The sequence below is a fragment of the Phoxinus phoxinus genome, assembly GCF_949152265.1.
Source record: "Phoxinus phoxinus genome assembly, chromosome: 18".
Lineage (NCBI taxonomy): Eukaryota > Metazoa > Chordata > Actinopteri > Cypriniformes > Leuciscidae > Phoxinus > Phoxinus phoxinus.
This window is the reverse complement of record NC_136893.1, coordinates 9903703-9928010: the sequence shown is the minus strand read 5'-3', so window position 1 is coordinate 9928010 and position 24308 is coordinate 9903703. Positions and strand designations below refer to the sequence as shown.

General features: G+C 37.7%; 1 protein-coding gene across 3 annotated transcripts in view; it reads right to left on the bottom strand.

The window, feature by feature from the left end:
• The window catches only part of camta1a (calmodulin binding transcription activator 1a), a 364067-nt gene that overhangs the window by 329346 nt on the left and 10413 nt on the right, over nucleotides 1–24308 (bottom strand). For all 3 annotated transcript variants that reach the window (XM_079588277.1, XM_079588278.1, XM_079588279.1), the window contains exon 2: nucleotides 1568–1671. In XM_079588277.1, coding sequence (XP_079444403.1) covers nucleotides 1568–1671 — 104 coding nt within the window. The remainder of the gene's footprint in view (nucleotides 1–1567; nucleotides 1672–24308) is intronic.

The following is a 24308-nucleotide window of genomic DNA, read 5'->3' as shown; positions in this document are numbered from 1 at the left end:
TTATTGAGCAAGGCAGGCAGGCTCACTAACCCACCAGAGCACTCCTCATCCCTCTCTTTACCTGCACGCCTGCATGAGAGGATGTCATTCATTTGAGGGGGAGATTCTTTAAAAAAAATGAAAGAAAACCCCCAAAAACACTTGACATGCACACACAAGGTTTCTTTGCCTCCTGTTCTCTGATGCCTGTCACTTACTGTGTGAAACCCATGCGTGCTTCAATGGGATCAATTGTAATAAAACTGCATTGCCTTCACTGAGCTATGAGTTTATGAATCTCCTTAGAGAAACTCAGTCATTCAAAATCCCTCTAGCTTACGGCAGTGAAACAATGTTTAGTTTCAATCTCCCCGCAGCCTCCGCACAGAGGGAGTCGCGCCGCACAACAGACTGAACACGAACAACAAATAAAATGTGAAAATCAAGCAAGTCACCGTCTCATTTCCATTAAATGATAAAGTAGCTGCACTGAAAAGAAATGAACTAATTTAAAATGGCTGGCCTATAGGTCAAGGACAGCTGGAGCAAACAGTCTCTGATTTTTCCACCCACAGTCATACAAATAAAAACATTTTACATTTTCATTTTCAATACCGAAATCTAAGAGGCTTGTTATCTTTTCTTATTTGTTTGATGCATTGTGTCTGAAATGCCTTCAGGCTGTGATAAACGTACTTAAAACACATTCTCATGTAGATTATTAGGTATATGGCTTTGTTAGATAGCGGGGCTTCTATGCAGTGGCACAGTGGGTTCTGAAATAGCATGTCAGCATCTACTGAAAGTCAATAAACAACTGAACCAAGCTTAACAACTTGCATGATTGTAATCCTAAAATATTGTTCGCTTCCTCCATGAATTGTTAATATACAATCCCACGGTGCTCTGACCCCTGGGAAAATTTTCAAGGAGTCCTGAAAATGTTGCGATTGTCGAGACTAAGCTTTCCACAACTACAGATGAGTCGAGCTCAGAGGAAGTCCTGAGATGAAACGAAGGTCTAAGGAAATTCAGTGTTCATGTTAGCACTATAATGTCTATTGGCAGTTAAAACATAAATAAATAAATAATCACATCTTGTCTATATTTCCAGAAAATTAAAACATCTGTGAATAAATGTGACGCCGGAACAGATGGGCAAAAATTATATACATTTGAGTTTTAGCAACAGAATATGAGCCAAAATATTGAAGGCCAAAACATAAATGTTTTATGAGTTGATCATAAACTATTTCAAATTTATATTTGCATCAATGTAGAAATGAGATCTTTGTATTAATACAGAAAGCTTTATGAACCTGCTGTTTCCTACAACACTAAATCTATGTCCGCCTAGTGAAAATCCTTTGCAAACACAGCACGGAAAATAGGCAACTTCCTCCTGCCACAAAAATAAGGCAATCACGCAGTTGCTGTTAATATCTGAACTGACTGCAGAATCCCTAGAGAGGTTTCTATTAACACATTGTGTCCGTTTCACTGCTTAAAATAAACAAGGTTTTATCTCTATGAAGTCAGCAGGAGTTAAAAAAAGACAACAGCAGATGGTGGAGAGAGGTGACCTTACCTCATTGGTGTTCCACCTGTGTCTCTCTTTTGGCAATGTGGAGCATTTTGGTAGACATTCAAGCAGCTTTTTGGGCAGGTATATTTTCAAATGTCCATGTTCATCTGCAAAACAAAACAAAAAACAAGCATGCAATAAAGATTAGAAATAGGAGACAGTAAAAGCATTTCAATACCATTATTTCAATAATAAATGTAATTAATCAATACTCAAGATGTATTGATGCAATCATGTTAATATATAGGGCTCAGTGCACTAATACAATAATAAGGATATACGATTTAATATTAGATTATCCTCTGCAGTTCTTCTACATTCTTCATACAGAGCATATAAAAAAGGATCATTAATTAATGGGCGCCAATTATTCTGACTGCAAAGAGCGACTAATGAGCAACTTGCAGAATGAAGGTAAAAATGTTAGATGAATGAAAATGTGAATTAATGGGCCAAGCGTACTGTGAGGAGAAAAGGAAACAGTGACATTGTAATGAGAATCATCAGATTTCAGGTGTTTCAGTAGTGGAAGTCCACTCTCAAGGGTTTAAGGGAAACTGATGCTAAGCTTTATTAAGACTTTAACTACCCAATAAAGTACACAGCCACCCTGATCCTGGCTGTTCAAAAGAACAGTAAAAAGCACAAATGCTGGCTAAAGATAAAAGAAAAAGGGAATACAATTTGTTCAGGGGCAATTAAGGCAGGGCTATATATCAGGCTTTCTTCCATTCTTATCTTGTCTGTCTCTCGTTCCCATTCCTAAGGGCTTGGCAGGCCAGTCAAATCACTGCCATTTAACTTTCATTGTTAAATGAAAGTTCACTTTCAGAGTGGAATTTCTAAATTACAATGAAATTGTCTACAACTGTAAATTGAGTCCAATTATAATCACCTTATACGACCAACTGCTGATTATACATTTGCCTGTCACCAGCACCCACATGACATTCACATTCTATTCCCCTAAAACGCCCGCAGGATAGCAGGAGTATGGATGAAAGGGGAAAAAAGGCCTGGCCAGGCACCTGCTAGCAGAAATTCTTTCCTGAATGATGTGAGTATATATGCAATGTATGAAATTATATATTTATTTATTGGAACTCGATTCATATTATACAATATCCCTTTGAATGGCCTTACAGCCCTACAATGTGGACAACTAGCCTATCTACTGAAGCAAAGAAACAAAAATGTGCATAAGTTGTCTATAGATGTTTATATTAATGTTTTATGAATATAATAAAACAAGAATTTACACAAAGCTTTAAATTCATGTTCACGTACTTTGTGAGCTCAACCTACATTTCAACACCAGCACAATGACGGAATATCTAATCCATAACAAACATCCTAACAGCGAGTCAAAAATGTGACATAATATGCCTGAGTCACTGTCAAAAACACCCCCGCAATTTTCCTAAGGCTGTAATTGTGACAAACAATCATCTATCATTTGCGAATGCGATGCTATACCAAATCCTGTAAATGTGGTTATGAGCACGCATGCAAATCAGTTCGATTTCCTCTGTCTAAGGTAATGCGCTTACACGTCACCATGTGTTCCGCTGCCGCACGCGTCACTGATGACAAATCAAGACACATATGCTGCATCCAATTACCCATCTCCAGGTCCGACGGTTTATGTTACACTGTCGGACGGTTATGTTAAATTTAAATAACCCTGGTGTGAAGGCCTCTTTCTCCACATCAGCGAGAACGAGAATTTGCTTCTCAAATGACAGTGGCATCATCTAAACTGGTACAGTTGTGAATCTTTCATTTTTCCCCAGTTGTCAGATAATCAACTTTGATATTGCAGACATCTGTTTATGTCAAAGAATAGGATTTTGTCATCTGTTTGGACTGAGAAATATGGCCTTAAATTACATAATCCTGTTACAGATCTCTAGTTTTCCTTCTCTTTTCTTCCACACCCAAAATAATATTTTTTTTTTCAATGGATTAAACTACAAAAACATCACTTATCACTGTCTGCAAACTTGCAAAGCCAGATCAGATTTGCTTTACTTGCTATAATTCGTGTTATAATGGTAGGGTGGTGTGATTGGAAGGGGTTAGATTTTAGGGTTATCCCTTAGCTGAGTTAGGGATAACATGTCTCCCAGTCATTACTGCAAAAAGTAAACTCTGACAGGGTAAGCAACACCCTTACACTATGTAGAGGTCTCTTGTATCACCCTGAATTAGTGTTGTCACAATACTGGAATTTCTAACTTCGATACGATACCTTTCCATCTTACCGATCCATATTTGATACCACGGTGAAAACTGACATTTATACTGCCATAAATATTTGTACTATATCTACATTTTTTGTGATAATTTGGGTAATTTTGTTGCAATAGGCTAGCTTTCACACAAACAGGGCAGCTACATAACCCTGCCTGGATTGTATTTCATTTTTACAAATCAAATCTTTACAATTAAAGTTACAAAAGTTATTCAGTCAAGAGCAGTGAGTGATTTTCACTTTGTCTTTTTTCTTTGATTAACATGACAGACAGCAGCAGGTATATTAGACCGCTGTCACTTTAAGCCTAAAAGTAAAAGGGCAAGACCATAAACAGACATCTGAAAATGTATTTATTTCTAAACCTGAAAAGCAGTTTATTTCATTTACATCTATTGTTTTTTATATTGTGTTTATTGGGATACAAATGATTGGGATACAAATAATACAATTTCATGATTTTTCTAAAAACATGACTTTTATTTTTGATTTAAATATTTGTATCAGCCACAAGAAGTCGCCCCTTTGGGGGTATAAATTAAGTGAAAAAAAGAATCCTTGTTTGGCAATGTGTTACATTTTACCCAAATTTTTAAAACCATTTATTCTCTCATAACTTAAACTAAACATTCTTTGTAAATGTATGTATGTATTTGTTCTGTTGAACAATAAGTATAATGCCTATTTATGATTATCTTAGCCTACTGTATGATATTTAATATGCAAATTTCTAGGACCTAAAAATTAGTAATATAACCAAAACTTTACTGAAAACCCTCCTGTACACAATCTACTTCGGGCCTTCTGCCCTCTGATTGATCAGGCTTTTATGGCTCATATATACAATTCATTGCAAATCAATGATAATTGAGAGATGTAAAATATTCCCCAGAAGCCTGTTCTGTCATTTTTGACATTTACATATCTAAAAAGAATATCGTACATTATTTGTGGTTTGTGCTTTGATCGGCCAGTGCTGCATTTTTATGAAAGTTTATCAGTTGCACGTGTTTTTTAAGACGCGAAAGATAACTCACGCGCGTCTGACAACACGTGAATACTGAATTGAGCTCTTTTTCGTCTTGCGCTTGAACTGACAATTTCACGCAAAATTATGTCATAATGCCGTCTTGGCGAGTATCCTACTAAACATAGTTGGTTATGTCTTAAGTGAACATAAACAACAGTTGATAAAGACAACGCATATGTACAATATCAGTATACTGGATCCACGCATGATGTCTTAAAGTGACAGTCTATTACAGAATGTTATAGGCTATCTAACATATTTCTGCTATCTGTGTTTTTTATGTTAATCAAACAACAGACTCACTGCAAAAATCACTCACTGCTCATGAATTTATCTAATCTTTATCTAACTACAGTTAGATCTAACTGAAAAACCTGAAAAGCAGTTTATTTCATTTACATCTATTGGTTTTTATATTGTGTTTATTTGTTCTTATTTGATCATAGACTAATTATTTGAAATTTATATTTTAGATTTATATTACATGTCGAATTTTTTTCATTTGCTTTGTTCTTGCATTCCATGTAAAAAGTATGACGAGTAAAATAAAAAAATGTAGGCTACTAGCCAATGGCGACTCGAGCTTTAGTGTGTCCGTAGAGGGTTGTGAGGTGAAAATATATAGACATTTTCTATAGACATACAATATATTTATAAATAAATAGAAGCATCCTCAAGATTTTTGTAGAACAGTGGGTTTCAATTTAGAGGCACTGACTTTTAGTTGTCCTTCCTGTATAGCTATGCCACCTTTGAAAATGTCTTACAGTGACTGTGCTCAACAAAGCCTTATACTTTATTCAAGGAATGTGATTCTCAAGTGTGCGCTTCTTATTACCTGAACCCTTTTCAATTTGTCTGAGAACCCCACGAAAGCTTGGACTTCTGTTTGTGAATATAAAACAAAGAGCCGTGTCTCAAGCACAAGCCGACTAGAAATCAAAGATGTACATTTCAAATGGCAAACCCCCATGTCCCCAGTGCTTCTTAAAGGCAAAGTCACCCTTCCTGTCCGTTCTATAACCTCTTTTTTTAATTTTCTCAGATGTTTGGATGTCTAAAGTTATAAAAGACAATATTGGAGAAGATGGACTTAAAGGATGACTGTGAAATATTTAAAGAATGAGAAAAGGTGGAGAACGGCTCACTGAGAAGAGTGTAATCCCAGCCTAGAGCAAGGTCCTAACAAAAAGTCTACAGCTACCTGATAATGCCATGAAACAACAGTGAGACTCACTATGCTCTTTCGTTTAGTGCATGGAGATAATTCTGGAATTCTGCGGTATGTGCTGAATGTAGCATACACTGATGGGAGCGATTGTACAAGGGTAAATGAGTTTTACAGTAGAGATCTGAGACTGGTATCTGGAATCATTTGACTCACTCAATTAACATTAGCAATGACAACAATTCGCCATCCCACACAGTACACATAGAAAGAAAACCAATATATCTCTGTAGCAACCAGTGTCAAAAGTAAAAAGAAAAAGTAAAATCAAAAACATAATGTCACAATAATTTAAGTAAATAATTTAAGTCATACTTGACATAATAATAATAATTTAAGTCAAGTATATCAAACGCGAAACGCAAGTAACTTTGTGGGCGGATCTCGGGTTGCTATTATACCGGCGGGATAAATTACTCTTGCGCGGCGCCCGACGCAAATCTAAAATGGGTTGGTATGAAGTAGCTTCATTATTCATAGGTGTGGTTTGGGCGTGAAATAAACCAATCAGAGCGTCCTCTCACATTCCCTTTAAGAGCAGGCGTGCTTGTTCCATGGCGGATTGCTATTATAATGGCAGATTTGCCAGGCGAATGCCAGAAGCGGTTCACAGCCAAGGAGACCGACGTTCTCGCCAGGGCTGTAAAAGACAGAGAAGTGACATTGGGGATGGGAGAAACCCACCCAAATTTGCTTCGGTTAAACAGGCGTATAATAATTTGGGTAAATGTGTAAGCTAGATTTATTTTTTCACATCTTCATGGACACAACAATGATTTCCCTCGTGTGTTAATTTTTTTTCTTGTATGATTTGCAAAAGATCATACAACCTGGGTGCAAGATAGGGCCCATTAAGTCATAAGTCATCAAAAAAGTAATTTAAACGGGCAAAAGGCAAAAAGTAAACATGAAAAGCCATTCACAACTTATTTTATGTCTGTAATGTAACATTTCTAAGCATAACAGAATACTTGTCAAAAATAAAAAAAAGTATGGCGACATTTGATTTTATCCATCAGGAATTGCTTGGGTTGTGAAAACTGGGCGTTCCAAAGCAGAATAAAGCCAGAAAATTACATTTTGAAGAAAGATTACATAGACAGGCGGGTGGTGACAGGCCTTGGTCATCTCCAGACAAACTCAGATAAAGATCAGACAGTGTAGGCGGAGCCCTCTAAGACTGGCCAAGACTCTAATACCAGCCCATTTGTAATCATTTCAGACCACACACACACACACACACAGTCAGCCCATAACCAAGGCCTGCCACTCATCAGAGCCAACAAACACATTCCCTTTGACACACCCACTGATGATGACATCATTTACTTCAGAGCAAGGAGGTCTATAAAACCTAAAGGAAGGTTAGCAATAGCATTATCATTCATCTCACTGGCAGTTGCTCAACTGGTGCAGGATCCCATAAGTACGTGATCTGAAGTCTATGGTCCATGCTAACCAGCCAAGCTCCTGCTCCAGAGCCATTTTTGCACATGGATATGAGCATCCACATAGGACAGTTGGTTCACTGAGTTACTATCTGTTTTGAGAATAATGAAACCGAACATTATGATTATAAAACAGTGTGAGGGATGCTAATTAAATGGTAAAACAGCTCAAATAAGCCATCCACCATATTCGCCGTGAATTAAAAGCAGACGTTTATCAGTGTAAAATGCTATTAGGGACTTGAAGACAGGTTCGAATCTGACTTGTGCTGAATATAAGCACACATCCAGGAGAATGAAAAACATTCACTGCTCCGATTAGATGACTGGTTGTTAATTAAAAACCCCTCATACTAATAAAATCCCTTCTAACTCCTCCCAGAGCACAACTTGAAAGACCTCTTGAGATGTTTGGGCTATGCTCCTTTTTCACCAAATAAAATGAATGGCATTGAAATGAGGGCTCATTGCTCCGCAGTTAAAAGCAGACAGAGAACAGAGCAGAATGCTAATTCACTAAAGTTCTAACGCTGGCTGCTTTAATAAAGAGCAGTCTATCAGTGTCAACACACACCCTTATCTGACATTACTGCGGCTCTGGGACTGGAAATGAGCTCTAGCGTCATAAAAAATAGAAATAAAATTGAGGAGAGCGCCAGAGAACAAACAACAAAAAAACATTCACAGCGTAAAGGGGCTGTTACGACTGTGAGCAGACACATTGGTGAAGCAGAAGGCTGATGAAAGCTTAGCGATTATGTATGTACTGTATATATGAATTTAGACATTAACATAAAATTCCAGTTCCATGTGCGTGATTAGTCTGTCCGTAATTGCTGATTTAACATCAGTATCCTGATCCTAATCCAAACCTTAATTGCCAAGATGGGAAAAGCTGACTTTACATTAGTGTCTGCATCCTATATCATTTTCTGGTTGTATGAATACAGAAAACTGTCTTCATTTGTAAAATTTTAACAAGTTTTAACATATTAACAAGTATACTGAACATGTTAAATGTAAACTTAAAATTTAGCCTGCACTATAATGACTGAAAATAGATTCCCGAGATAAAGCACTTGAACTGGACATTTTATCGTGACTTCTAAAAATTGTATAAATGGCAGCTGACATTGTCGACAATGACCACTGTGGCGAGCAGGACGAGGCAGCTAGGGACGTGAGAGAATGGTGTGAGGCCGGTGGCATGATTGCTGATGAGCAGCGGAGGCATACAGTAAAAGGAGGAGCGACGATCGTGAAGGACGAGAGAGGACCAGGCCTGGACTGTTTTGTTTGATGTTTTGTTTTATTACTATATGTGACAGCAGTCGTCTGTTAGGGGCTGCTGTCTTTACTTTAACTTTGTATTGGTTAATTTATTTTATTAAAAAGTCTTTGAATGTTCGCCGGTTCCCGCCTCCTTCCCACAACAATCAACTGTTACAATCACATTTAATTATGGTGTGTGACCTCAGGTAGAGGTCTGCACTCCCGCGGGAGTCCCGCGAGACCCGCGGGTCGCGACGCAAAACAGTGCGGCGCGGGACAAATTTTGAAAGGTCATTGCGGGCGCGGGCGGGATGATGGAGGTGCACTTGCGGGTGCGGGCGGGAGGGATGATACGCTGCACTCCCGCAAATTAAATATGAGTGTAAAGTAAAATATATAAATGATTAGCGTACATAATTTGTAGTTGTGAGGGAGATTCTGTTTGGCAGCAATAAAAAAGTTTTAAACAGCCTAAACTTGTGGATGTTGTCGTTTGGGGTAGGGCGGGGTCTAATCTCACGCACACTTGTTTAGAGACAATTCCTCCCAGCCTCCAGCGCACCGTCCGAACGGGCTTTCAGCATTTGTGGTCGCATACTGGAGCAAAGACGCAGTGTGCTGAAGCCCTCATCAGTAAACGACCTACTTTTCCTTCATGGTTAGCCTATTCAAAGAACCCGATAGCCTAAGGAGCAGCTGCTTGTTTTACCTTCATTTTGATCATTTTCATTTAGACATGGTAGCGAGTTTTTATTTTTATAAATATTATTATTATTATTAAAAGGTAGGCCCAGGCTATTTTCAGTTTAACACCTGCACTGAGGCTCAAAGCTAGCCTGGGAAAACCCAGACCCTCTCAGTTGTAACTGAGTAAGGGTCTGGCAAAGCTCCATAGACAATTCATTTCCACAGGGGCGTCACCAACGGACGTCGGATAGATCTAAAACCAATCAGAGCGATGAATGACATGACGTATGCAGAGCGACGGAGAAACATCTCGAGACTCTCAGCAATTCTCTGTTTGTGTTAACGAAAATGACTATTTTAAATCGCTTGAAACAGACGCGATAGCTGATTCGAACGAGTGATGTTGTGATGTTCCACGGCGGCATCCATGTCTGTAATGTACAAAATCTGCGTCACCGTCTCTGCTCTGTCGTCATCGTGTAAAACGTTTCTGATTGGTGCCGCGATTTCGGCGGATTGGAAATGGGTTTCAATGGGCTCTTTGCCAGACCCACTTGCAGAGCAAATCTAAATTTGCCGGAAGTGGTCTGGGTTTTCCCAGGCTAGCTCAAAGCCCAAATCGTTTTATTTTTTTTTCGAATGTTCATGGCTATCCTATAATGTGACCAGAACATTATCTAATATATAATTAATTATATATATTAGATAGATAATAATATTACCTAATCGAATTGATTTTATATTTTTTGTTTTTGGTTAGGCTACTGTTAGCCTATTGTGAATATTATGCTATTCGTAATATGGGACCATTTCGTGTTTTGTGATCACATTTTAAATGTTTAACTGGCCTGTGATATAGTCTATAGTCTAGGCTAGATAAGAATGATCCGTTTTTACAAATGTTCCTATGTGTAGGCCATACCGAAGGCTGTTATTTTTTTATTTTTTTTATTTTCTTTTATTAAAATTTTATTTAGGCTGTTTTTGTGTTACACGTTAATTAAGCCTATTGGAATTTGGGCCGATTTATGTTTATCTTTATTGTTACGGAGGCCTATTTCTTGTTTTGTAATGTATGGTTGAATTAGCCTGGCTAACGCCAGACCCAATTCTCGTTGAGACTTGGGTCTGGGAACCACATGTGCATTTTCTCGTATTTGAGGCGTGGTTTACGAATGCCCGGCGCCGTTTATTGGGTGCTAAGAATGTCTATCAAATGCGCCTGTACGTAGCTCATAGCCAATCGTTTCCATTATACCAGACGACGTATGTAGAGACGCCAAAAGCTGCTCTTTTTTCAAAATAAACTTGCGTTCTAAACTACTTAGAACAGTATCTAAGGCTGCATCAAAAGGTAGCTTTGCGTGAATCGCGTCTGCTGCCATGTTGAATCCATAGATATAAACAAACTGCTTAGTTGTGTCGCATGTCGTCATCGTCTTGCTGCTCCCTCCCCGTTCTGTGATTGGTTCCCTAAACGAGGCGAAAATCTGGTCCATGGTCTCCAGACTGCCTTTCAGCGTGAATAAAATCGCGCTGCGCAAAGGCAGTATGGGGAAACCCAGGCTATGGTTGAATATGGCTTAGCAATAAATATGTTGCCAAGTACTGGTAAGGAATTATGTGCGCACGCATTTTTTTTCCCAAGACCTTTCGTGAGACAGAAAGTGAACATCCATCCTGCCTGCCATCTTGCGGGAATTTGCGGGCGGGAGCGGGACATAATATCACAGATGCGGGCGGGAGCGGGACTAAAAATGACAAATCGTTGCGGGAGCGGGCGGGAGCGGGACTGAACACTGCGGGAGCGGGCGGGAGCGGGACTGAAAATTGTGTCCCGCGCAGGTCTCTAACCTCAGGTTCAAGCATAGGTTTTTGCTATAATAGGTGGCTCCCTTTATATGGCTAAATGTTTAAACAATTGGTCATTTTTAAACAAAACAAACAAAAAAAGGTACAGTAGACGACTAACCTCAACCTATACAATCTAGAGAGAGGGGAAACTAGCAGGGATGCTCTTGCACAGCAACAAGAGAGAATCAGAGGAAGAAGTCTAGTTTAACAACCCAGCACCAGCAACGACTACGTCTGCTGGGCCTCAGCCATAACGACTCTCCTTGCCGCTTTGATCTCATGGATGTAAACGGCACATCCTGCTGCGCAACTCCAGCCTCTAATATGCCATCTTGTTTCCTTTATTTTCTTGCCTAAACAGCAGTGACAATGTGGACATTAACATAATTCTGTCTCCCTACCGGTGAACAACAATTTAGTTGTCAGATCCTAAAGTGCAAGGCAGGCTGAAACAGTAGCCTGTTATATTGGAAGATGTGCTGTGCTGAGCCGAGCTGAGGGGGCAGCCAATTACTACAGCAGTCCTGATCAGGAGAAAGCAACTCTCCAGTCAGGTGCAGGGGGGGGGGGGGGGGGGGGGTACAGAATGGTAGAGAACCACAAGAGTATAATAGATAGCCTATAGAAAGAGCTCCCACAAAGAGAGAGAGAGTTAGAGAGAAATGAGGAACTAGTGGAGGGACAGAAAAGGTTTTTCTGCTTCTGCTTGTGGTTGCCACCCACTCAGAAGGGAATACTCTCATTAGAAGGGCAGGTAGGACGGAAAGAATATCACACCAGCAGGTCTTGACACAGCTGTGCCTACAGACACGGCTCGTTTCCAACTCACAACTTCTAACTGTTGGACTGTGGGAGTTGTGGGGTTTGAAGTGGGATGGGCCCCAGTCCAACACTTACTAACTGCAAACAGAATTTCCCAAAAGACATGTTGCTGCTTTTTGCTTTTCGAGATGCCTGTGGTGATCTCTTCAAACAGGGCTGTTTATTATTTCAGGGAGGACAACTACCTTCTGCACCAGTCTGTCCACTTCATGTCAGACACAAAATAATGATGCTTCACGTGCTACGTTAGTCATTTTGTCTAATCAAGTCCTCAACTGAAATCAACCAAATACTTTGGGGGTCCATTATCTTAATTGTTTGTCAATATACGTATGCATTGCTGCTGTTAATTAAAACAACAGCCAAGTAAAATAAAAAATCCTTTTGAAAAAAAAATATTTGAAAAAAGGGCTGGGTGATATACAATTAGATACAATAAACTGATAGAAATATAAAAATTTCATATTTTTAAGCCTTACCAGTTTAAACATAAATGGCCGATTTCTCAGACCCAAACTAAAATGCATGTTTGAGCTGTCTTAAGTTAACTCAAACAGTTGGGAGAAAATACACCTGCTGCTGTCTATATCCTTAACAAAAGAATGAGAACAATCACTCACTTTTGACTGAATTACTTTAATAAAATCCCCTTTCTGCAGGATTTCTTATTTTTGGTAGATAGATCCATCTGAAGCAGTTAATTTAATTCAAATTTTTGTTTCTTTGTTCTTATTTTATTACTGACTCTTTACTCAACTGTTTTCTAATTAGGCTAGTTTTAGTTTTTGCTGCGATGTCAAAATTGATGTTAAGAATTATAAAATCTCATGTCTCTAACATTTTGATATCGCAACAACCTTATTTCAGGCAACTAAATCTTCATATATAGGCTAGTAATTATTTTTTTTAATTACTTATATCATAGTGGTGGTCGGTATACCGGTCCATACCGAAAACCGGTGTATATTTTCGTTACGATATACATTTTTAATATACCGCCATACCGATGTATTTAATTACACAACGTCTTCGGAGCGAACGTTACGCTGCGCGACACTGTTTCAGACGGACCCTTTACAATGTTGCGAGGCGTGGTGAGGTTAAACATAGCAGTGCTCTGGTGTTACGTTACAGGGAAGATGGAAGCTGCAGAACTAGAACATGACACAGAAGAACTTGTGCCAAAAAGAGGAGCCGGGGCTGTTGTTTGGAGGTTTTTTGGTTTCCAAAAAGAAAAAAAAGGTTTCGAGAACCGTTCATCCAATCGACTTCACAAGTGAGTGCAGTGTCGCATTTGGTGCAATATAGATGGACACGCGAGAAGCAACATTCAGAATTATTTCAGAATTCAGACACATTCAGAATTAATAAACTTTAGTAAACTACAGAACAGCGCGAGCGGGAAGCGGCGCGCACCTCAAGCGGGAAGCGGCGCACCTCAAGCAGGCAGGGCTTATATGCTCCGAGAACGGACACTGGCTATAGTAATATAAAACGTAATCTAATATTTTTTTGACTAACAAATTACTGACACAGTAAAGGGTAGATTTAAATAAAGAAAAACGAATTTTAAATAAATAAAAACGAAATTTAAATAAAGAAAAAACGAATTTAAAATTAAGAAAAACGAAATTTAGATAAAGAAAAACGAAATTTAAATAAAGAAAAACGAAATTTAAATAAAGAAAACGAAATTTAAATAAAGAAAAAACGAAATTTAAATAAAGAAAAACGAAATTTTAATAAAGAAAAACGAAATTTAAATAAAGAAAAAACGAAATTTAAATAAAGATTATTTATACAAATATTTATTTATTTTTTTGTGTATATCAAATTTTCATAAAAAATATTTTTGTGAAATTTGCACAGTAAAAGTTCTGTAGGGGAGAACCGGGGCGAAAGTAACACGGGACGAAAGTAACAAAGCGATTTTCTCTGAGCCCCGATTACATTTGCGTTTCAAGCTATGACAGCAGATTCAGCACGCAGCCAGTGACGGAGCCGCTAAATATCACGTGATTTCATCATTGTTTCCCGCGGATAAATCCGGAAAGCTGTTTTCGAGTACGATAAGTAAATACTGAAGCGGTACTTTTTTTTTAATTACAAGTTGTGTTTTTCGTTTCATGTGTCACACAGTAATGATCAATCTACAGGTTATTTAGTGCTGTAACACATCCTGAAGTTTGCCTTGTCAGAGTTTTTCAGTATAAAAGTAAATTGGGTTTAAATGTCAGGAGTTCCTGTCGGGACGAAAGTAACACTTGTTACTTTTGTCCCGCTACAGTGAAAACAAGTGTTTCTTTTGTCCCTCTGCTAATGTGGTGACTTTCTGTGTGTTGCAGCATTCATTAAAACATGTTTATGTCATATTATACCAACAGAATATAACAGATGTTTATGAGAGGGCGTTTAAAGCTTAAGTCACATTTAAATCAGCTGATTTCTGTGTCACTATTTATTTTCACTCAATCTGTTTCCATTTACCTAGTCACATTTAGGTTTTAGCCATACCTTATAGCTTTCCACCTCCACCTATGAAGTTGCAGGGTTTCCATCCAGATGTTTTTATGCACATTTTAAATGTATGCATAAAAACAGCTGGATGGAAATATGACTATTGTTATGTTGAGAATTGATATTATGCTAATTTAATTTAATTTTCATATTTTTCATGTTGAAAAAACATTTTATAAAATGCATTGACATTGCCAATACCAAAATATTCTAAACAATTCAAGTTTGTACTGTTTTGTTACTTTTGAAACATTTGATGAAACTGTTAACTTACATTTTCATTTAAAAAAAATTTTTTTTGCAAAGATAAAGGCCAAAATATGTTTGCATGTTTGATGTTACATGTTAACAAGGTCATACTCAAGTATATTTAGGCTAATAAAAAAAAAAACAAGAGTAACACAAAAAATCTACCTTGTATATTGTTGTGTTACTTTTGACCCACCTGTGTGTTACTTTCGTCCCAACTGACGGGGTCGAAAGTAACATGAGCAGTCTTAAGTTCAAAGTGAAATTATACTGAAGTCATTCTACATTTTTACAAAATACCACCTGGTATTGATAGACCACACTTGTGAGTGACTGAGCACAGCAAAAATATATCTCTGTCTAAACCATCATCTTTTAAAATTATGTTTTTCTGAAAAATGGTACTTTCGCCCCCGCTCTCCCCTACTTTGACTGCAATTGTCTTTGCATTCTGATTCCTCTCTTCATTAGAATCATGACTGGCTCTCATAATTTTCTGGGGCCATGCAAACCTGTATTACTAGTGTGGAATTATTCTACAATATTCACTAATGACAGTAAAATAGACCATCCTACGTCGATTTACTGCAGTAATTCCTCTCTCAACCAGTAGAAAATGCATTGAACACCTTATGCATGAAAAAAAAAAAAAACGTCATAAACCGGAAAACCGGCATAATTTTGAGAAAAACCGTGATATACATTTTTGGTCAAACCGCCCAGCACTATTATATCATGAATTTTGATCATATCACCCATTCCCTTTTTGAATGGGCGATTTGATTTCACCCTGCAGATCAGGCTGGAAACCTGTACATTTATTTCTTCTACTTTCCAAATTTGCGGGAACCAATCACAAACTGGCTTATCCACCTGGTGCGCTATTGGCGGGTTTAACCCAATGACGATAGAGAAGTGCTTTACCTGATTCTGACCTGATAATCTGATTTACCCATCTCTCGCACGGCCGCCAATCCAATTCCGTTTAACCTCTCGATGATGCTCAATGGGTACTTTAGTTTAGCAAACAAATCGCTCGAGTGGGTGTAAATACCACTCACTTCCTTTCTTTTTTTGCACAACCTGCAAAAATTGCTCAATGCTATTGCTGCTTCTGCAAACCGCTGATCAATGCTACACATACCAACATGTTTGTTGACACGTTTCCTGCCTGGAGTTTTCCCGTCGCTGATTGAAGAACTATCCAATTGCGTACAGAGTCATTTGAACTATGCCCGTTGATCACGCCTCTTGATCAGTAGAAATACAGAGCAGACTCCCCAGACCAATGTTCAATCTTAAAAGATTGAGCTTGGTCTGGTGATAGCCAAACTACCATTTCCTACAATCTAAATATAATGTATATTTAATATATGTTTTAAAAGACTCCTGCTTGATGTGAAAAACCTGCTAATCACCTCCAAAATGTTCAGTTATTGCTGTTATGTCAAAATAAGTATTTGGGTGCTCATGCCCACCCCTAATAAGAGGACAACAAGTGTGTCACATAGAAGTGGACATATATTTCTATGGGGAGAAGGCGACTGATCCTGAGATTATCTGAGATGCCACTCCTGAAGGAGACGGTTTAGGAGCTTTAACAATATCAGACACGCCAGCTTGAGCTAGTCTCACCCTGGAGACAAGTGTGGGTCATGAAACTTGAGAGGTCTGAAAAAAACAAATCTAAAATCAATATCATCCACAACGCAAAACTCGCCACTCTCTCTTTCTCTTTCTCTCTCTCACTCTCTCTGTTTGTGTGTGCACTTCTGCAGTGAGTGACACTTGCTTTTAATTGTTGCTTCCCTCGGCAAGATCCAATGGACATTTTATTCAACCTTCAATATAAAAGTTATCATCAATCACGTTTTAAAATATCAATAGCACATTACACCAATGCAGACACTTTCAAAGGCGATTACGATTATGTGGCCCTTATTTCAGAGCTTAGGTCTAGTTGTCAAAATTCACAAATACATTATTGACATTTGCTTCAATATGCATCCCCCCGTAACATGCTGTAGGCAATTGGCAGTGTCACCCTGAACATAATGAAAACATAAGAGACTATAGCATTCCCCACCCATAAAATCACTAAACATTAGAAGAGACACTATTTGCAAAACCACTATCAGCTGCGGTATCGATCCATTCAATAGTGATCAAATAATGTTCTTGTGACCAAATAGGAAGAGAATTGACTTGAAATAATAATCAGATTGCTATTATGATGAAATATTCCTCAGCTTTTATATAGTAGACATAAAATATAGGCTACAGCAATAGCACAATCATAAAATGGAATGAGAAGACTGGGCTTCCCTCACTTTTTTTTGGAATGGTCTGGTAAAACTTTATCTTTTTCTCCGTCAATGAATTTCTGGCTTCTCTTATTGAAGAGCCGTAGCCATTGGGCTATTTGTTAGAAGTCTGCCGTTGCACAGAACCTCTGATCCTGCTATCACAGCTCAACTGATGAACTCAATTTAAACTAAGGCTTGGTGGGGACACAGACTTCTCAGGCAAGCTTGTGCTGTCCAGAGATTGGGCTGTCATCTAAAGGGGCTTTCGCACCGGAGAACTATTGGCGGAAGTTCCCGGATTTTGGCGTGTTTGCACCACAGGAACTAGGAACTATTTTAGTTCTAGGAACTCTTTTGGAGGAACTAATTTAGCTCCTACTTCAGAGTAGGGTCTAAACCAGCACTATAGGAACTATCCGTGTCGTTAGTATGCGCTGATTGGCCGAACGCCATTTTTAAAAAGGCTGTGTAAACACAGATTATAGCCTATATATTTACTCCAGAAACTAACTCTACGAACATGGAAAACAGTGATAGTTGTTTTTTTTACGCTGTGTAGAAAATCCAATGCAACTTTGAGGGGACCAAGAGAAACATGATTATGTATTTCTGCTTAGCTAGCAACACCAGACATCAACCACACGGCATACGCTACTAACTTTTCATTACTGTCTACTTTCTACGTATAATAGTTCTATCTAATAACATATTAGACAGGACTGTTAGACAGATCGTAAACTAATGAATACTGAGAATGCGAGCACTGTGAGCTCAGGCTATGCGTTCTCTGCGCCATATAAAGTTCCACCATGCCGTCAAAATGTACTAAAAATTAAATTAAAATAAACAACAAGCGTGTCACAAGAACAAGCGTGGCTTACGTCACTTTAGAGCTCCTAATGGCAGTGTTCTCTGGGACCATTAGTTCTCTGGGAACCACCCTGGTGGTTAGTTCCTAGAACTATCCGGTACGAGAGCCACTAATATTTAACTCCATGAGAAAAAGGACGGTGCTGTTTCAGAAGAATCAGAATAGCTTCTGTTGTTTAAATATAGAGACCTCTGTCTAATCTACATGTTTACACAGGGCTTTTTCTTTAGAAGCTGTTTAATAGAAGAGTTCAAAACAAATGTAAATGCTATCATCGTTTACACCCTCATGTTGTTCCAAACCTGTTTGTTTGACTGACTCACACACACACACACACACACACACTCACAACTTAATTCAATTGTGGACAGGGTTTCCACACTTAGGTAAAGTTGGTTTTATATTCGCATATTCGCACATTCGCGGACTTCCGCGTTCAATAACTCGTGAACTAAACGTTGTTGCTACACAAAACACCTATCACATATAACTACACATATAACACCAGAAGCTACAACCTATTTTTCCTCAAAACGATCTTTCCTTCGCAGTGGACAAAATACATTGATCTCTATGCGCAGGCTTCTAAGAAGGGACCATCTGCAAAGTGCAAACCTGAAGGAAAGCTCGTTTTGAGGAAGAATAAAATATTGAAACAATGTTATTTGTGTAGGAACAATATTCAGCTCACGAGATATTGAATATCTCGGTGAATATCTGAATATAAAACCAAATTTACCCAAGGTTCAGACTGGATCATGACCTTCAGTACCACATACGTGGACAGCGCCACGAACATAGTCAAGTTTTCAAAAAAAAAAGTTGCCAAACAGGGTAAACATAGTTTTAGGTTTGATATTTGATGCGTATTCACCTAGACTGCTTTAGTTTACTTTTGTGTATTCTACATACAGTACGCAAATATTTTTATGTAAAACTTACAGTAATTCACCAAATGGATTTTTTCATGTTCCAAAGGTTGTAGTACTTTCCTAGTGACCAGATTGACTTACTACAGGTCAAATTGTGACAACAACTCCCTTACTGTACGTACAATTGACAAATAAGTTTATGAAAAAATTACTGTGATTCGCTGTAAGTATTTTTTCGTGTTTCAAAGGTTGTAGTACTTTCCTAGTGACCAGACTGACTTACTACAGGTCAAATTGTGACAATACCACCCTTACTGTACGTACAATTGACAAATGTTTATGAAAAAATTACTGTAATTCATTGTAAGTATTTTTTTCGCGTTTCAAAGGTTTTAGTACTTTCCTAGTGACCAAGACTGACTTACTACAGGTGACATTTTGACAATACCACCCTTACTGTACGTACAATTGTCAAATATGTTTATGAAAAATTACTGTAATTCACCTAAAGTATTTTTTCGTGTTCCTAAGGGCGTAGTGACTTACTACAGGTGAAATTTTGCCAATAACTCCCTTACTGTACATACAGTACACAAACACTCAGGCTAACCATAAGCTACATTAGCATTAAGTTAATTTAGCTTGCTAATCTGGTTAACATGCTTTTGTGTTCTCATTCTTACATTGAAGCCTCTCCTCGGCAGTTTAGTAAGACAGTGTCAACTGAGTGGCACAAGCTGCTAAACCATGTACCACGACCCCCAAACCATTCCGGTCGTGGGTTCGAATCCTGTGTGGCACATGCCCAGACCGCAAGAGGTACTGTGGCCTTAAGTGGTGGAAAAGTTGCTTCTTTTCCAGATATGGTGTCTATATGTGAAGGAACTCAATAAATACCAACATGCAGCAAATGTATATAAAAAATTAAAATTTTGAGTTGCTTCTCACTTGAAGTATGGACCTTATGCACAAAAACACAACTTCCCAGTGGCGCAATGAGATGAGAGTCAGGCATCTGACCCAGAGATAGTGGGTTCAAGCCCGTGTGGAACGACTTTATAAAATTGTGTGTAATGTTGTGTCATATCGATTATTTTATTATTTAACATTGTACTAATCTTTCTTCCTCTTGGGTTAGAAATAAGTTTGTCTTGTTCATTAAGTGTTCATTCTCATCTGAACTTCTGTTCATTTTGAGTTAATTTTCACCTGTACTTCTGAACCAGCTGTTTTTTCATGTGTTCAATTTCTGCTGTTTTTACTCTTCCTGCTCTTGCTGCTGCTTCAGGGGCTTGGCCCCGTATCGCTGCTTGCAGCTATATTTCCACTTGTTCCTTAACCTGTAACCAAGAATACTAACACACACAGACACAGTTTCTTCAAGATTGGATTTGGCCAGGCTTTAACAATAAACAGGAGAGTATTCTCAAAACATCAAGATAACATGTTCTTTCTCTCACACTTTAAATCAACTGTAAAGTAAAGACTTTAACTAAGAAATGGTCTCTCAACTATAGACTTCAATGACCCCTGCTGAGACCATTGCTATCAGGGTACCCTAGAAAAGCAGATGGATGTAGTAACACCTGTTAAAGAAGTCCATATTTCATCTCTGGAAGCCGGGCTAAATGAGCAAGCACTGTTACTGCATTCCTGGCATGGGCCAGACCCTTCAGTCACACCTCAGATATCAAATACAGACATTTTCGATAATCACACTGGTAATTTCTATAACAAAGTAAAATCTCATAAGCCTAGAGAAGTCATTCAACTCATTTGATATTTAGAAGGAAAAATATTGATTAATACCTTGATTAAAATCACTCATTAGAATCCAGAATCCACTTCTTCGGGACTTCATAACAAAAACTAAACTTGAATCATTACAATAAGGGTGTTGCTTATTTATAATGTTGAAAATATGCTTAAGCTAAAATCTTTACCGTTATTTTAATCAATGAAATAAATGTGTTGTACAAGGAACAGCAGTTCTAATACTTACTTTTATCTAAAACATTTATCAAAATGAATTGAGTAGAGTGATCACTAGGAACATACTATAACCTTTGGAACATGGAACAAGCTGAAATTACAGTATTTTTTTCATAATAATATGTATGTACTGTACTTACAGTAAGGTCGATATTGGCAATATTTAAACTGTAGTAAGTCAGTCTAATCACTAGGAAAGTACTACAACCTTTGGAATATAAAAAATAACATTATAGGTGAATTACAGTTTATTACATAAACATATGTAATAAACATGTAATAATGTGTATTACATAAACATATTTGATGATTGTACAGTAAGGGAGGTATTGTCAAAATGTCACCTGTAGTAAGTCAGTCGGGTCACTAGGAAAGTACTACAACCTTTGAAACACGAAAAAATACTTACAGTGAATTACAGTAATTTTTTCATAAACTTATTTGTCAATTGTACGTACAGTAAGGGTGGTATTGTCACAATTTGACCTGTAGTAAGTCAGTCTGGTCACTAGGAAAGTACTACAACCTTTGAAACACAAAAAAATACTTACAGTGAATTACAGTAATTTTTTCATAAACTTATTTGTCAATTGTACATACAGTAAGGGTGGTATTGTCAAAATGTCACCTGTAGTAAGTCAGTCGGGTCACTAGGAAAGTACTACAACCTTTGGAACATGAAAAAATACTTACGGTGAATTACAGTAATTCTTTCATAAACATATTTGATAATTGTACGTACAGTAAGCGAGGTATTGTCACAATTTCACCTGTAGTAAGTCAGTCCTTTCACTAGAAAAGTACTACAACCTTTGGAATATTAAAATAAAATCACTATAGGTGAATTACAGTTTATTTCACAAACATATGCAATAAAAATATGTAATAATATATGTAATAATATGTTTATTACATAAACATATTTGATAATTGTACAGTAAGGGAGGTATTGTCAAAATTTCCCCTGTAGTAAGTCAGTCTGGTCCGTAGGAAAGCACTACAGCCTTTTGAACACGAAAAAAAACTTACTGTGAATTACTGTAATTTTTTAAAAAACATATTTGTCAACTGTACGTACAGTAAGGGAGTTTTTGTAAAAAATCTCACCTGTAGTAAGTCAGACTGGTTACTGGGAACATGCTACAACCTTCGGATAGTAAAAAATCCCTTTGGTGAATTAATGTAATTTTATTCTAAAAAGTACTTATGTAAATTATGTACAGTGAGGCAGGTTTCCTAAATACAATCATTATAATGCACTTTTTATTGTTGCTAAAGTACAATCAATAGCATTAGAACACATAATGTGAGAGATATTTGCTGGTACATCTGTAGTTTGCAAAAATGTAGTTGTCTGTTTGCACACAATGAAAAAAAGACAACTTTTTAGACGGTCCCTATCTTGTTCACCGCACTACATTGGACATTCAGTGAACATTCGCAAGTTTGTATGCCATTAAAACAATACTTGCCCATTTTGATCGATTGTGGAAAATGTTGTAGTTCACCATCCTTGTCCTAAAGATCATGTAGCTGCTTTTATTTTGCAAAAATATGCTTTATTGCATATGTTATTGAGACACTTTTTAAGCAAAAAAGTGTGAATGTGCGAATATAAAACCAACTTTACCTAAGTGGTTTCCACACATAGGAAATGGGATTTCTAAACATTAAATTAAACCGTAAACTCAAATACCCAATAAATTATAATACATTGTGTAGCAGAAAACAGTGTAAACCATAAATTCAGACACTTTAAACTGACCCGATCAAATCAGACAAAACAAAATAACCCAAACAAATCAAACACATCAAACCAACCCAACCAGACACATCAAACAAACCCCCCAAACATATTTTGCAGTTAGCAGGCAATAGCACATGTTAGCATGCTATATGAAACTTTTAATTACCTTATGAAATGTGTGTTGTTAGTATAAAGCATGATGGGGGTGGAGAGAGAAAAATATAGGTTCTTCATTTGCTCTTGCACAGTAACTGGATTTCAAATGAAGTAGCATAAACATGGACACTCCACAACCTAAGCATAGGCTCCACTTTTCACCACAGTGGTAATTCCACAAAACACCAACAACACTTTTAAATCCCAACATAACAAAACATTAAGCAGAATAAACAAGTCTCTACCTTTTCTCATTGCTAAATAAAACAGATAACACCGCACTTAATTTCAACTAAAATTATCCCCATTCAGTTCTTTGCAATGCATGCTGGGAACCAGAAATCCCCCACCTAGTTAACATTTATGCATTTGGCAGACACTTTTATCCAAAGCGACTTACATTGCATTTCAAGGTACACATTTACATTCTTATCAGTCCTTGCTTTCCCTGGGAATCGAACCCATGACCTTGCAAGCGCCAATGCTCTACTGTTTGAGCTACAGGAAAGCTAGTTTCATCAATGCTATATTACGGTAATACTAAGAAAAAAAGATTTATCCCAAATCGATTAACTAAACTTCTGTTTTACAAATGTAAATTGCACAAAATGCAGTTCATTATATTGAGCTTTTATGAAACTTTAAATTATGAGCAATTAGAAAGCAGATGTTACTATCAGGTGTAAAGGGGGTCATACAAATAATATGAGGGTAAGTAGGGTCCTATGAAATAAATAAGATTTATTTTTTCCCCCAAATTAAATGTTTTTGTTTTTTATTTTTATTTATCCTATCTTTATGGAATCTATGTGGTTTAATTTTAATTTTGAAATCAAAAAAGATTGAGAGAATAATCAAATGAAATCATAACATTTAACAACATGCCACATAACATAATTAGCACTATCATTATCATATCGGTTATCAGACAATATTAAGGTAAGTTGGTCAATTTTGTATATTGAAGTGCATGCTTATTTCTGCTATTTGAATGATAAAAAAGCCGGCAAGTACATAAAATAAGCTATCAAAATCTTGAAAAAAATGACCAGTAGTCTCTGCTCTCAAACGCTGGGGGCGTGTCCGCTGGCTGCGCTGAAACCACGCCCACTCGCGGGAAAGCTGCCGTCGCCACCCTATGGTCGCCACACTCAACTGTCACCGCTACAGCCGGCTTAAAGCTACTACCTACTATAATTATAACATAAGCACACAAGGCAACTTACACTCGTTGGTGGGCACGCACTGCCGATGATGGCACCAGTTGTCGGCGCGACGGGAGGATGAAGGCCGAGGCGGGTTCGGCCCAATACACCAGTAACAGCGGATTATCAGTGAATCTCAGTTGTCTCAGACTAGTTTATAAAACTATCCCGTGTAAAATGATCATTACAGAGGCGGGTTTTGGCGGTGATCCTCAGCTCTCTATCAAGGTGGCT